At 40.8% G+C, this 15,561-nt stretch overlaps 1 protein-coding gene across 2 annotated transcripts in view; it reads right to left on the reverse strand.

Moving 5' to 3' along the window:
- Window positions 1-695: 695 nt before the first annotated feature.
- Window positions 696-15,561, reverse strand: part of LOC309696621 (V-set and transmembrane domain-containing protein 2-like protein) — a 57,449-nt gene continuing 42,583 nt past the window's right edge. For both annotated transcript variants that reach the window (XM_082517916.1, XM_082517917.1), the window contains exons 2-4: window positions 7,411-7,580; window positions 6,565-6,609; window positions 696-3,266 (exon numbers count right to left, since the gene is read on the reverse strand). In XM_082517916.1, the coding sequence (XP_082374042.1) occupies window positions 2,796-3,266; window positions 6,565-6,609; window positions 7,411-7,580 (686 nt within the window). In that variant the 3' untranslated portion in view covers window positions 696-2,795. The remainder of the gene's footprint in view (window positions 3,267-6,564; window positions 6,610-7,410; window positions 7,581-15,561) is intronic.

Consider the following 15,561-nt stretch of genomic DNA (forward strand, 5'->3'; position numbering starts at 1 on the left):
TGTGTCCTACTTTTTGATGGTTGTAGTAAGACAACACGGACAGAGTTTTAATTTTATTTTTTGTTTTTTTTAAATGAGATTTTCAGCAATTAGTAAAGGAAGTGCTTCAAGATCCTTTGGAAACTCTATGGCAAATCTAGCTCTGGTTAGAACAGACTGTGTCCTATTAAGGCAGAGGTTGCTTGACATAGTGACAAGGATGCTGGCCGATCTATCATTGTTATCAGTCAGAGCCCTGCAGGGTTCAAGAGATGTGTAAATGAAGGAAGCAGAATGTCTCTTCCATTATCTCCTCACTGATGGGAGAGCCCGGGACCTCCCCACCTCACCGCTCCATAATGGATGTATGACGCGTTTAGTGTGGGGAAACAAGATCACCACGTTTTGTATTTAGCTGGCCTGGCTTAATGTTAGCGAGCACGGCACAGCGCCTCTTTATCTCATCCGGTGCTGTTGCTATTTATCCTGCTGCCAGTACTGACAATAGCACCATTAGTCATCAGCAGCAATAGGATGAGGGGAATCTGGCAGCACCTATTACACGCAGGCAACTGCCGAACATCGCTGCTCCTTGATGCACATGGACAGGCACACACAGAGCAAGGGGCCGTAAAGGTAAACTGCAACTGGCGAAGAACAGCAAAAAACACCCACTTAGGTAGAAATGTGTAGTGAGTACTCAAACTCCATTGTTTCATATACAATTTATTTCATTTGATAAAGGCATACACTTAGTGAGAGACCAAACATTCTAGAAGAAATGTACATTTCCCTCTTTTTTTCCCACCCCAACAGTAATCTCTTCTTTACAAAACATCAAATCAAATTACTAGTTGAAAAATAATTCTGCTGATCACCGCTTTAAACCAATAAACAAGCCTCCTGAAGGCTGCTCATAGTAACAGCAGCACTGTTGTCCCTCTGGAGAGTAATACACCAAAGACGTGGAACCATTCATGGCCTTTGAAACCCAAGAATATATTTTGAGGCAGAGGATTTCAGTGTTTCACTAACATTTCCTCTTACTTTACCCCCTCACCGCTGAAGGCTTTATCCAAAGTGTTACCCATGTCCACATTGTCCCAATTGATCCCTTCAGAGTAACCTACAGCCCAGAAAGCCTCCCCTTCACCTTTACAGATGAGGTTTCATACAAGCATCTAAGCAAAGAGATTATTCTTGAAAATGGCAGAAGTAAAACGGCCCCTCAGACGTTTTCAGACACACATGTTCAGGCTCATTATTATGTGATTACACTCATGTTTGCTGCCCTGCAAATACAGTAGTTTAAGAAACACTGCTGAAGTACTAAGATACATTAGGGGAGCCCCCCTTTCTGAGCAGCTATGGAGAGAATGTGTCATTCATCTGTCTGTACAGCACTTTTGGAAAGCAGGAAAGCAACAGAAAACTGCTTAAAAACTAAAAGATCTAATTGAAAGGACTTTAAAAGTAAAATATGGATTTGGAACAGAATGATGGTTTTTTTTTTTTTTACAATATAAGTAAACTCAGGTAACACTGTTTTTATTGGTTGGCTGCAAAAGTCTTTTTTTTTTTAAGAAAATCACTAAACATGCACTAGCTTTAATTCATATTTTACAGTCATGTACACAGGGTGGGTTTAGAGGCTTGTAGTGGAGAGGATTGAGGCTTTTTTCTTTTAAAATGACTGATAAGAACTGGGCCAGAGCACTGGAATAAAAGAACTAAGCTGGGAGAGGAATACAGTCCAGCTCCTCCATAAACGGGGGAAGTTTGTTTCACGAAGATCACGATCTGTTCCTTCTATGTATTTATAGTCAGGATTCAGAGGCACACCAAATCTGTTTAATTTAGAGGCATTGGGATTTGACCGTCTCATGGCTTTCCAATAGGGTGGGGTCCGCATGGAGCAATTTGATTGATTGATTTCTCTCAGCATGAACAGCCACGAGTGGATCAAACCTGCAGCACGAGCGAGGGAAGGCAAATTTTCAGAGAGGCGTCATAAACTCAAAAGAGCTCTGCGGGGAGGATGGAGCCCGTGTTGTTGTTGGTTTGATTTAAAATCTCTCCCTTTTCAAACTATCGATGTATCTGTGATTTAAGACTTGTGTCTGTGCTGGATAAGCACTGCTGCTCTGGGAACACAGGGAGAACACTTGTCGATGTGTGGCTGTATACTTATTGAATGCACACAGAAGAGAAAAAAAAAGATGTAATGAAGCTGAAAAAGATTTTCAGGGAAAGAAGTAGGCTGAGTTTCATTCAGAATACTCTCAGAATAAAAGGGAGGATTTTTTTCTACTGGGGACAGACCCAGTTATAAAATGTACAATATCAGCCTTTCTTTTCTGAGGGTGTATCAAATGACAGAGTAAGGCAGTGGAAGAAGTATGAGCATGAAAGCAGAGTGTGTCTTTTACAGTATGTAAAGTACAAGAGTGGAACAGAGCACGGGTTAATAGTAAGACAGAGGTCTCTTTTTTCTTTTCTTTTTTTATAATTGGTGCTGAGACCAGAACCTGTGGAGCTGCCTAGATCTACACATCAGCACCCCCCTCCCCCTTCCCACCCTTTTGCTGAATGCTGTGAAGCCAGGCTTTACAGACAGGTGAGCAGTCCAACCCAGACCCATGCACAGCGAGAAAAAGCTACATTCCCTGCACAGTTTGCAGCCCTGTGCTTAGAATAAGCCATACTGGACATTTTCTAGAGATTCTGGATTTGTGCACAGGCCTGCACTGTGTGGGAAGAATAGCTTTTTTATGCTGTGACACACATCATATTATGCAATCCTTGTGTAATGCCATCTACAGCGCACAGCTCGGTTCGTTGGTGCAGTCATTGTGGCTACTGTGGTTACTGTCCACGTCCCTCTTCCTCAGCTCTCTGCCTGCCTTGTGTTGCTGACTGCTGCTGCTGCTGCCGTGGCTGTGGTGGGCAGGTGAAGAAGAACGCTTGCCGTGCTCCTGGTGGTGCCCGTGATTCTGGTGATGGCTGTGAGCGTGCTCTTTGGTGCCACCGAGAGACTCCCCGTCGTCCCCGTCAGAGAATCCCACTCCTCTCTTGGTGTCGTCCATGGCCTCAAAGTTGTTGCTGGGGTTACGGCTGATTACGTCGCTCTCCGGCACCACCTGCAGGTAGGCTCTGACGCGGTGGTGACGTGCGCCCTCGATGTCGCTGAAGTCAATGACTCGGCACTCGTACGTGCCCTCGTCAGACGGCTTGACTCGGGAGAGGCGGAGTTTGTGGGAGATGTTGCTTCCTACAACCTTCACAACCTGATGAAGGTAGACGGACAAAAAAACAAACAAACAAATAAAAAAACATATATAATGTGGTTGGACTGTAACAAATATATCCAATATAACTTCCAATCAGAAGAGAGTTTACCAATGAGTGGCCATTTCAAGATAATGGCAACCCAACAATAAATGTAGTAAAGTAAAAGCTATTAGTTTAATGAATGAATGAACTAACAGTCACTATAGCTCCTGTTCATATCAGACCAAGAAAAACCTGCCATCTATTGAGAGTACTGAATTAATTAATGTTGCAATTTTTACGAGTCCCTTTAACTGGAATAGAAGGAAAATGTCATTTACTCTTTCAAAAAATGAAAAAGAGCAATTTGAAAACCCTAAAAATGATTCAACTAATATTTCAGCAAAAAGCAGCTCCAATACTGTAGCTATCTGTGCTGTCAGATCAGCTTTGTTCTTGTTCTCTATATATAGCTGAAGATGAGCCTTCAAAATAAAATAAAATAAAAAAAACACAGGAAAAGTGCACAAAACCCCCCAAAAAGGACTTTTGCTATCTCACAGACCCCGAGATGAGTGAGTGCACATCTTACAAAATGTGCACTCACCTTCTCACTTCAACTAAGTATGGTGTGCTGTTTCTTGGCTTCAGCTATGAAGTTTTACTATTCACACGGGGCAGCTACAGCAGCGTATTAATGCCATTGTAGGTAAAATAGAAGTTTGAGCTGGGTCAACATATACAGAGCTGTGCAAAAGTCCTTCATTTTTATACATTTACCTCCAAAGTAGTCAAACTTGTTGTCATATTTAAGATAGTTTTGAGTTCACAGGCTTTCTGCAGGTCTTTTAGAGTTTCTCTTTAGCTGTTCTTTTTAGTTATTTCCAGTCCTTGTAGCTGACCCTGTTCAAAGAGTTTTTTGTGTTTTTTTGCCAGGCAACTTAATTTCTGAATATGTTTGCACATTTCAATAAATCGCTGCACCTATTTCTCGTTGTCTTTGTAGCAGCATACAAAGAAATGAGTGAAGAAATAAGAGGCAGCTCAAGACTTGCAGAGTACTGCATGGTCTGTGAGATTAAAGTCATCATTTTTAATGAACCTCATGGCTACCCTTTGTAAAGTGGGAACAACCTCATTACATCACACATGTGGCCCACTTGCCATTTTTATGCCTGGCCACGCAAATTACACTTCAAAATCTGACTCGGCAGTAAGGATAAACTCAGTATTTTAGTGAATCATCATATTATCATAAGCATCTGGACATGACCCTGAATTCTGCCTGTTTAGAAGAAAATAACACACTGGTCTGAATGAAATTGGCAGTGCTTCTTGTTTACTCGTAGCCTCTGTCGCGTGATGGTGATCCCACTTGCAAAATGAAGTGTTGCGGCTCATTTTACAAAAAGACAGTTTCTGCAACATTTCTCATAAATTTGTAACTTTAATCTCATTTGTTCACTGCAAACTTTCAAAATGTTATGAAATTCATCATTTTCTTGTAAACCTGTGCAATTTCCGGAAACACCCGTAATCTTTTCTTTTTTCTCTCTGAATCGGTGAAGTGGTTAAGATGATGATAGATGGATGGCTCATCCAAATGTATCAGATTTCACAAAAAGTTTTTTTTTCCCTTTGCAGTCCTGAGCCGGTTTTCCTCAGAAGAAGAACACAACACATAGAAAATCAAGACAAAACGACATCACAGACGTGGCATTTATCTTCTCATCTAACAATCAGCGAGAATGCAAATCAGTGGATCGTTTCAAAATGCCAAATTATTACTTTGATTGTATAAGCATCCTTCTTGCATGCAAATTCAGTCAAGCCACTTAAGGCTTGCGGCTGCCTATCATACACTCGTCTGTGTTGAGAAAATGAGCTGAGTGTATTTTGAAGATAGTTAAGATGCGTGAAGTACTGGAGGTACAAAAGAAAGATCATGAGAAGAATAGAATAAATGTGTGGTGTGGCCTGGATGCACTCTAAGGCCACGTCTCCTCCAAGCCAATCACTCAGACAAACAATAAAATCTGTGAAAGTACGAAGAGAAGACGTCAAATGCTTTGCAAGTTTGCAGAGCAGGAGTTAAGACGATGAGAGTCTGGGGACATCTTGAGATGTGACGCACCAAGATATAAATACAACTTCATTTATCACCCACCTTCCTCCTCGTGACGCCAGTAGGTGTTGGGATGTGTGCGTCGTGTGTGGCAGTGACATTTGCGCGTTTGGCTGTAAGCGTGAGCTTAATGCGTGCCGTTTGCGAGTTTGCGTCTGCATATGTGAGCATCTCATGGTGTTTTTGGTTTGACTGTATGGATGTGAGCCAGGATCCATTATATAGAGAGAGCTCATAATGATTTTGCAGCTGTGTAGCCTGCAGTGTTTTGCTCCACCCACACAAACATGCACACAGACACACAAAAGCACACAGACACACACACAGTCACAAAAACACAGCATCAGTGATTCAGCAGCAGCTAGCCTTTTGGGAGAAAGCCGAAAGGTTTTTGTGTGTACATGTTTCTGCATGTTTAATGCAGCTTTATGCATCTTCAACTTCTGCACACACACACACACACACACACACACACACACACACACACACACACACACACACACACACACAGCTTTAAAACCCCAGAAAGTAGAACATTTTTTGGTTCATTTTTGTAATTATAAAGTCAGTGGAAAGAGATAAGGCTAGAGGAATAAGTTTATGTAGAGATAACATGCAGTCGGTCCTGCAGTCTGCTCACTTCTGCAGGTAATTAGAAAAAAGTCAAAATGTTGAGTTACTCTATACTGTCCTGCTTCTTTCAATAAAAGGCTCACCTATTTTTCCATTTGCCAGGGGGAATACCAGAGGAGATATAAAAAGATCTGCTGACTTCCCACCCTTCCTTTTCTACTCTGTTTTACTGAGATCTGGTGCTGCAGCCACAAAGTTTCAGTAGTGTTTATTAAAATTTGCAGATGATGCCCTCAGGGGCCACTCCCCCATGGGGAGGACACTTAACCACCCACGAGCAGCAGCGCTGCCTGCTCTTTGCCTGACGCTGTGCTTCTGCAGAGCCATCGAGGTTTTTCGTGAACGTGTTAATGCACCGTCTGGAGCGTTCACCCACCATGCGAGCTGCAACGACTGAAAATCACATCGCTGTGTGCAATACAGCATAAGCACAACCTCTGTGGATCATGCAGAACAAGAAATTTAAATGTAATCATAAGCATTTTGAGTCTTCTAACACCAAGGCAAACATAACGGCTTTCTGGTGAAAATAACTGCAGATATTGTTCGCAACTCACACTTATCTTTGTAGCATCCTTTGCCATCTCCTCCTCAGGAGCCACCTAGGAAAAGTGACAAACATTAGCAGAAGGATCTCAGTTTGATTGGCTTTCTAAAACTTCAAGTTAAAAAAGAAAAAGGGCTCATATTACCTTACTCTCCCATATACTCAAAAGACAATTTCTGAAGACAACTCAGAGACAGAGAGCGTAAATACTTATTTCACCTTATGAGTCCGTGGGCTTAAAATCACCTGCTGTGGCAACTGCCATAAAGGTTGTTTTGAGCACTTTGGCAGGTGTTGAAATGTGTCTCTGTGGGCATATTTCAGCAATGTGAAACACAGACGTGAAACCTGACAAGTGTGTAGCTGAGGTCAAAATGAAGGCTGAGTTCCAAGATCAGTACTGGGTAAAGGACACTGGAAGAAATCGCGGCAAGGGGCTCAAAACCTGTTCGCACCTTACAAACCTGCACCCACATTAGTCTGTTTTCCTTTGCATACTTATAGCCCCTTCTTTGATTTCTAATCTGTTCATTTACATGTTACAAACACATTTACTACAGTGCCAACTCTAGTGTGTGCATCAGCATCACTGGGCTGGTGGGATCCCATTGCAAGATCATCTAGAATTCATCTGGAGTTGATCTTTTATTTTAATTTTTCATCTTTTCGATCATTTTGGTAACATTGTAGAAACAAGCAGTCAGGCAGTAGTGATTCAACTGAGCATTTAGATTTTCCAGGTGGCTGTGTTAACTATCCCAGGAAGGATGACCACCTGTAAACAAGATCACTAAGGGTGAACATATCCTTTAAATAAAACCAAAAAAAGGAGCCAGAATTTCTGTTGTGAACTTACTTCATTAGTTGTCCAGGGCTGCCTGTGGGTCCAGTCAAGATGGTTCCTGATGTACCACCACTGGATTTCCAGTGCATAGGAAGGGGTTCCCGCTCCTCTGAATGAGCAGGCCATCTCCACATCCTGACCTCTTTGGGCAGTCATATCGTGAGGCACCTCTGTGAACATGGCTGGACAGACACAGACACGGTTAACAAATGGTTCTAGTAGCAAGCTTTCAGTTCAGACAGACCAGCAAGCCTGAAGTGGATGCCCTTTGGAGCTTGCACCAAAACCGTAATGAGCTTTTTACAAGTGGATGACAATTTTCTTGACTTGAGCCTGGTAAAAGGGCACTTAGTCACTATCTACTCATTTTTTTCTGCCCGGTTTTACTCTTGTAAGGGTAGAAAATGTTCTGATCCAACATTCAGACACAGAGTGAGGTTTGATTTATACATCACAAATCCAACAATCTTTCAGAGAAGAGAGAAAGTTAGAGCTTGAGACCCTTTTCTGTCAAATTAAAATTGAGGTAGAGTGAAATTGAAGGAGGAAGTTGTTAGTGATAAGTACTCAGAAATATATTCTGAAACGCTTAAATCAATTTTCAGGAAAACCCTTAAATTGCTTCAGCAAAACAGTTGATAAATCTGAGACTGGGATGAGTGTAATGAGTCTGCATATTAACTGAACCAATAATATAGCAGTCCTAGCATAAATCATGGCGGAAACGAGGTGAGTGCTTTCTTTGTTCCATTTTCAAGCTGCTACAGCTAAATGATAAGTGTGTGTGTGAAGGTGAGACTGATGAACGCGAACAGGCAGAATGAGTGGGTGTGTACTGAAGAAAGACCCCAAGGGTGAGAAGGAAGTGTAAGTTATATTTGAAAACTACACATAAAAAATGTTCAATGTTTTGGCGTTTATGAAACCTATTAAGAAAAAAAGGCTTTTTTAAAACTTAAAACAGTGTAGCTGTGATTGCTTAAACCTTTAAAATCACAACAGTATATGAAGCAGTCATGAAACTTTATAGCTTTGTAGCTGAGATTACATGAAAGGGTGAGTCTGACGATGGCTGTGGTCCAACCCGTAATAGTGATCCAGTGGGCCACTTTACAGCAGTATCATCATATGATCAAATATGGTGTTTAACTGGAAGAAAGTATCGTGGTACATGTGAAGGATGAGGTAGGTTTAGAGCCAAGTCAGAAATAGATGTTGTTCTTGAAAATTTAAGGTCAAAGACTTGTTTTGCAAGCTGATTTTAAGAAGAATTTGTTTATTTTTTAGGAATTCCCAAGCCAGTGAGAGGAATATCTCAGTAAAGACTGAAGACAGTGTGGTTCCTAAAATTTCGAAAAAATCATCCTCGATAACTTTAGGATTAGGCTTCAAACATCTCGTTAGGGTCCCAGAATCTCCTGCAGAACCAGGCTCAGGGAGAGGCTCAGGACCCCCAACCGGTTACAGCAAATGGCTACGCCTCACTGAACCGAAGGTTTCTTCCTGTTAAAACTGAGTTTTTACTTCCCACCATCGCCAAGCTCATAATCTTATTATTGGGGTTTTCAATCCAACAATAAAGGGTGCAAATAAAACACAAATGACCTGAACTGAATATGTAAGGGTTTCCAACACATTATAAGAATAAACAGGAGAAAATGTATGCCCACCCATCCATTTCCCTACACAGCAAATTCAAAAGTGTTAAATGTTTTGGTGTTAGTAGTCTTCTTGCAAAAGTAGAGTTAATTTTACTCTAAGTAGAGTCACATTCTTTTAATGTAACTCTGAGGTGTAAAATGATAGTAGTTAAAATCGAGTGTTAAAAACGAGTGTTTCTATGTCAAATCTGGAGGTGTTACAATGGAAACTTTAACTCTTGACCTCTTAACTCCGAACTCCTAGAGGGCCTATGACACCAATAGAGTAAATTCACAGACTCCGCCCCCAGCACCATATAGGCTCCAATCTCCAGGAGTTATTAAACTAGGCTAGCATGATCCACAGATGGATGACTGAATATAAAAGATTAATTCACAGTTAAACTTCCTTAGACAGATGAAAAAGTGCGTTTCTTTGGTATAAAAATCAAAGTGTGTTGTATGTGTATGCCTGTCAGTCTGTCAACAGATTTTAATCTTTGAATTATTTAAGAAAGGTAATTTAGAAATAACAAAAGTCACTACTGCTAGTTTTCCCATGAATGGGAAAACCGCCAAATGCAAGAGAATTTTCTCCAAAAATAAATTTTCAATAGCCACCCAAATTCACCTTCTGCAGGTGTTAAAGTGCATGTATCTACAATCACGCCATGGCCCTAATTTTAAATGTGCAAGAACTGTGCCAGGAAAAAGTCTTTGCTATCCAAGAGTAACCATAGAGAAAAAAATCATTCTGCCAATAAACAGAAGCAAAGACAGCCCATTGTTTTAATTAATGTGCCATGCATCATATGAAAGAGTCGTTGAAGACAATATGAGGCCGTCTGTCCAAAAGTTCAAGCTAAACTGGAATTGAATTGATCACCATGAAAATGATACTAAGCATAGTAAATTTGCCAAGGAATGGCTCAAAAAAAGAGGGTTATGGAAATGGCCAATTCAAAGCCCGGCTGAAAGCTCGGGAGTCATTAAAAATATATTTCACAGCGTTTAAACATTAAAACAAGGGAAAACATTCACACATGAACACAAGAAAACAAGAATCTTACATCATTTTTATTCTTCATCCCTTTCCTTTCACATACACCCACCAAAAAAATCAAGACAAAACTCAACAGGCAGCGATCAATCACACCAGAGATGTCTACTACTATGAAAGAAACGCAACACTGAATTCGCTGCTTGCGTCTACATCACTGCCGTATTTTCAGCATTGTCTACAAAACTTTTCATTTATCATGCAGGAATTAGGAGTTTTCCTTCAAACTGTAAACTTCAATAAACTTTAAAAAATCTCCACCTTTGAAATTGCCCCTACCAAGATTTGTCCAGCTTATTCACTCAATAAGACCGAGTGAAATCAGTGCCAACTAAGTGCCGATTTTCATCTCGGTTCATAGATTAATCTCGCCCGTTCAACCAGTGAGGCTGCGCTATGGATCCGTCTTGTATTACGAGAGCGGTACAAGCCTCGAGTCATATATCCCTCTTGTACATTGATCAAATCTGCTTGTATTTTTCATTTGTGAAACCCGAAACACACCAGGTATCGATTTGACATTACACAGCCGGAGTCAGCAACAATGCCCGTGGCCCTTCTCTTGTAGATAATATTCAAAGCTGGGACATAAAGAACGGTGGAAGATAGAGCCTTTGAATTTGCTTTTAGCAATGATCATCTATCTTTTCCCACTTAGCTGTGAAGCCCACAATGCAAAATCCTTGGGCATTTTTTGGGGGAGGGGGCTTTAATGCTTCCCAAATTATAAAACCACATGAAAATGTGATAGTCATCAGCAGTTTATTATAATGTAAGAGAGATAATTCTCACCCAATTTACAAAACCCACACAGCAGATGCTAATTTGATAGCACAATGTGCTGTTTCTCAGTCTGCCTCATCCAGTAAAATGTCTCTTTTCTTAATTGCAATATTTCCTGCACCTGTTTAAGACTTTAAAAGCAGCTTTTAAAATGTAACAAATCTGAGGAAAATCTCACATATTGTCGCGCAGAATTAAATTATCTTCTGCTACTCTGCAAATCTGAACAATTCTCCTGTAATGATGATTCAAACTTGTGGCTCTCTAATGCTGTATCTCTTATTAATAGCCATTTATAATCACTGCATTGTTGAAGCCATAAAAGGCAGTGATGAGTTAGGTCTGCTCACCCCTAAGCATTATTATTATCCGCGAGATAAACGACGGAAGGCTCTCGGGCGACTGCTGCAAGTCGGTGCTTAAAAGCTACAGTACGGCTGCCAAGTCACACTCCGTGTCAGCCCTGTTACCACAGGAGGACGGAGAGATGGACAGACAAATTAACGGGGGCTGAGAAGAAAAGGCTGCGTGTGTTTGCGCAGTCATCGAGAAAATAAATCATCAGCAGAGATCAAATTAACGACTGATGTTTGTGAGAGTGTGGCTCTGTGTGTTTGTATATGGGAAGAATTAATATGAGATGCGCTGTGTGTGAGACAGAGGGAGAGGGACAGGAGAGGAGGAGGAGGAAGGTGGAGGACACCGTGTGAGGCAGCAGATAGCTTGGAGTGGAGAAAGCTGCAGAGGCGCCTGCTATTGTTTATTTCTTTGAGAAGTGGAATGTGGTAATTACAGTGGTGATAAGAGGGGAACAGGAAATGTTCCTTTGTAGCGTACTTACTCCGGCCAACCTAACGTCTATCTTACACTCCTTATAAGCTTGTTTACACGGATGAGATCCGCCTAGGTGACACTTTTCAGAATAGCGAAATTTTCGAGAGAAAGGAAGGAAATTGTTTTCTGTTTTGTTGAAAGAACCATAAATATAAAATTTCTTAAGTCAAAAAACTACCTTTCACACTTGCTGCTACCCTTCTGTTATAGATCACACTCATCTCCACCCTGCCTGCACATACTTCTTCACCTCTCTTGTGCTCTGTTGCTTTCCACAAGAAGGATGTAAATTCAAGGAGAAGAGATACAGCAGGTTCTAAGATGAGTTATTGCAAAACAAATTCCATTTTCTGATTATTTACTTCCTCTCTGGACAGAATTCTTTTAGTAAATTTGGTTTATGGCTTGTCTTATGTATAGCATTCAGAAGAGATATAATCATACCAATGATACCAATGCGCAATGTCAATAAAGTCATTATAAGAGTTCACAGTATCTTCTTATGTTTTTAATGTGGAAATGAAGAAGGAAGAAAATCAGTCAAGAGCAAAGACACTGGGACTGCGTTGGAAGATGATGGTTTTTGCTTTGGAAATGCTGATTTTCTCAGTGATTGGTGCCAGCTAGCTGTTTTCAGCTCCAATATGTTCACCAATACTACCTGCCCAGCACCAAACAGGAGGCAGATAATGTTAGATAAAATGTCCAATGTGGCAGTTCTCTGGAAGAAAATGGCCTTGTTGGTGCCAGATGTCACGGGAGAATGGCCAGACTGCTCAGAACGCACAGCACGTTGGAGCAGATGGGCTACAGCAGCAAAGACCAAACCAAGTGCCACTCCTGTCAGCTAAGAACAGAAAACTAAGACTACCATTCCCACCAGTTCACCAAAACGAATCAACAAAAGTCTGAAAGAATGTTGGAGGGCCCGATTAGTCTTGATTTCTGCTGCGACATTGACACGTTAGGGTCTAACATGATCTTGACGTAACCAACAACATGGATCTATTATGCCTTTGCATCAGTGGTGCAATGGCGTGGAACATACTTTCTTGGCATACTTTGGGTCTCTCAGTACCAACTGATGCCTCCATCAGAATAATGTGCCCTATGTCACACAACTCAAGTCATCCTCAAAATTTTTTGAAGATGACAATGAGTTTAATGTACACAGATTTCAATCCAGCAGAGCACCTTTGGGATGATTTGCTTCATAGATGTACAGCTGACAAATTTGCAGCAGCTGTATCAATATGGATTAAAATCTCTAAGGAATGTTAAATTTATGCCATGAAGAATTAAGGAACTTTTGTGGGCAAAAAAGTCAGATCCAGTCAGTTGTATAATTTGCTACTTGACTTTTGATACTAAGTTTAGCTCTGTTACTGGTACTCTACAAAACTCATTAATGCATTCACATCTTTTCTAGTAAACCTACAGAAATAGAAAACGAGATAAGCCGACAGCGCATAAATTTGGGAGGCTTTAACAACCAACCAGCAGCAGGTATAGGCTCCACAACTGCACAGACTCAGATCCTGACCTACAGTGCACAGTTTAAAAAGTGACTCCTGAATCTAGCAGTGGATATTAGCTCTAGAAAATGGTTATTTTTTATCATTTGTTACTGTTTGTATACATAAATTCCTAACCTTTTTAAAAGCTCTGTGTCTAAGGCTTGCGAATGGGGAACCGTGTAGCTGCACATATTCTTTGCTCCAATTATCGTCGGAGATTTGGAGGGTAAACATACCACAGCAGGCATAAATCTAATAACCACAGCAAAGAAATTCACAATTTACAGCACAGTAACGCACTTTAAAGAGATACAAGTGAAGTGAAGACCTAAATTTTAATCATTCTTAAATTTATTTATTCATGATCTTTGTCTCAAAACAGAGACCAAACCACAACTCTGACAAGCTCTAAGGACTACACCTGGAGTGACTGTGAATTCAAGAGCAGTCATATTTAAATCCAAGCAGAGTACACGGGTAAAACTTTTTGCTGTTCACTTCTCCTCTTCTCCACGCCTCAAAAAGAAAAAAGAAAAAAAAATCACTTTCCAAGGGCTCATATGTTATTTCACAGCTGCCTAACAAGGATATTGAGAGACCCGTCATGCATTTGCTTCTGTGCATTTCGCCCGCAGCCTTGTGTAACCCTCTCTCACTCCTCATAGCTTCCACAACGCATTGGTGCAACAGTCGAGTTTTTTTTTTTAATACATAAGGGCTTTGGCAACACTGAGCCTCTCTGTGCCTTTTCTGCTCACGATCTGAATCCATCATGATCGGGCAGCTGGCAGCATCAGCCTCTGAATGTCAATGCTGCTCAGTGTGCGAGATGGCTGGTGGTGCATCGTGCCGCGTACAGTGCTCTCAAGAGCTTTTCAGCATCTTGAAATGGCTTCATAACAGTTAAGCAAGTGGTTACAATGTAATGTGGCTCACAGCCTATTAAAATGGTAATTAAACTGATGTATGTGCATCTTCCGTTACACACAGAAAAAGAAGGGTTACATTGCTGTGTTGCCCAGCTACATTTCTGCAAATATAGAATTACATTTTCATTACAACAGTAACTTAGTTAATAATCCCCAATGGATGCATACACATCCAAATGTGAATCTATTTGTAGTTGCTAGTTTTAGTGGTGCTTTAATCTGCTGGTTAAATGGATGAAATTAAACATCACAGTGCTATTCATTTTTGCGCAGTGGATGCTTTATGCTTAGCTGTAGACTGAAAGATACTTTAGCAAATAGTACAGTAAAACAGGCTTCATATTTTGCATATGTTTTTCTTTTGATGTGAAGGATAAGGTTGTAATACCTGTTACAAGGTGCCTCCAGTAAGTCAAAATTTCCATTAAACAAAAATGATTAAAAATGATTAAATCGCTGTTCTATGGGTTCCAATCTATGTGTTTCCTTTTTGTTTGGAAGTTTACCCTTTACCTGTACACACCTTACACATTACTGTAGCAAGGTAAAAAATTAAATGACCAGAGGCTAGACAAGGTGGAAGAACTGATAAATATACAGTTATATACATTCTGCTTTTGGCTCTAGCTTGGTTTCCAACAGCCCATATTAGCAGAAAGTATTTGACTTTCTTGTTGATGTTGTCTTTCTGTCATTTGTTTACACTGAGAACTGTGTCAACATAAACCAAAACAATGAGGTAAAAGAGGTGAAAATGAAACGATCTGTAATACACACCAGTCCTGGGATGTGCGTGCATATGGAATTTTGTGTTGCATGCTCTTATGTCCAAAATCTATTGTGTCTGTATTCTATGTACAGCAACACTGCACAACCGCAGTGGCACACAATGCACACATGTGTATTGTCTCTGTGTGTGTGGACCTTCACCACCCTTGGCTTTGCCAGCTCCTCCATTTGAGATCAGTTTCCTGCTGTTTTGGCCTAAATCCCAGCTGCCGGCCTGCCTCCCCACAGCGCAGGTCAAACACTGTTTTCCCTCTTAATCAAATGAAAAAGGTTAAAAGGAGAACATGGCTTCCTGAGCCAGAGGGTTCAGCCAGAACACCAAGGACAAGTCATCTTTTTCCTGTAATTCAACACAACAAAAGGTGGCACGTCGGCACAAGAAATTATTACCACATCATCACTGAGCGATTATTTCTTCACAAAAACACAATGAGAGCAGAGAGTTCAGAATAACAACTAAGCCCTTGTATTACAAAGCAGTGTGAGACGAATGCGCTTAAAGCATCTCTTGTTTCACCGCATGTCTGAGAGCAACAGCAGGCGAGTGAAGAGGCTCACTTCGATGTAGTACGAGAAACATGAATAACAATATACTGAAATGCCCTGTATTG

Source organism: Aulonocara stuartgranti (assembly GCF_965226115.1).
Source record: "Aulonocara stuartgranti genome assembly, chromosome: 20".
NCBI classification, from domain to species: domain Eukaryota; kingdom Metazoa; phylum Chordata; class Actinopteri; order Cichliformes; family Cichlidae; genus Aulonocara; species Aulonocara stuartgranti.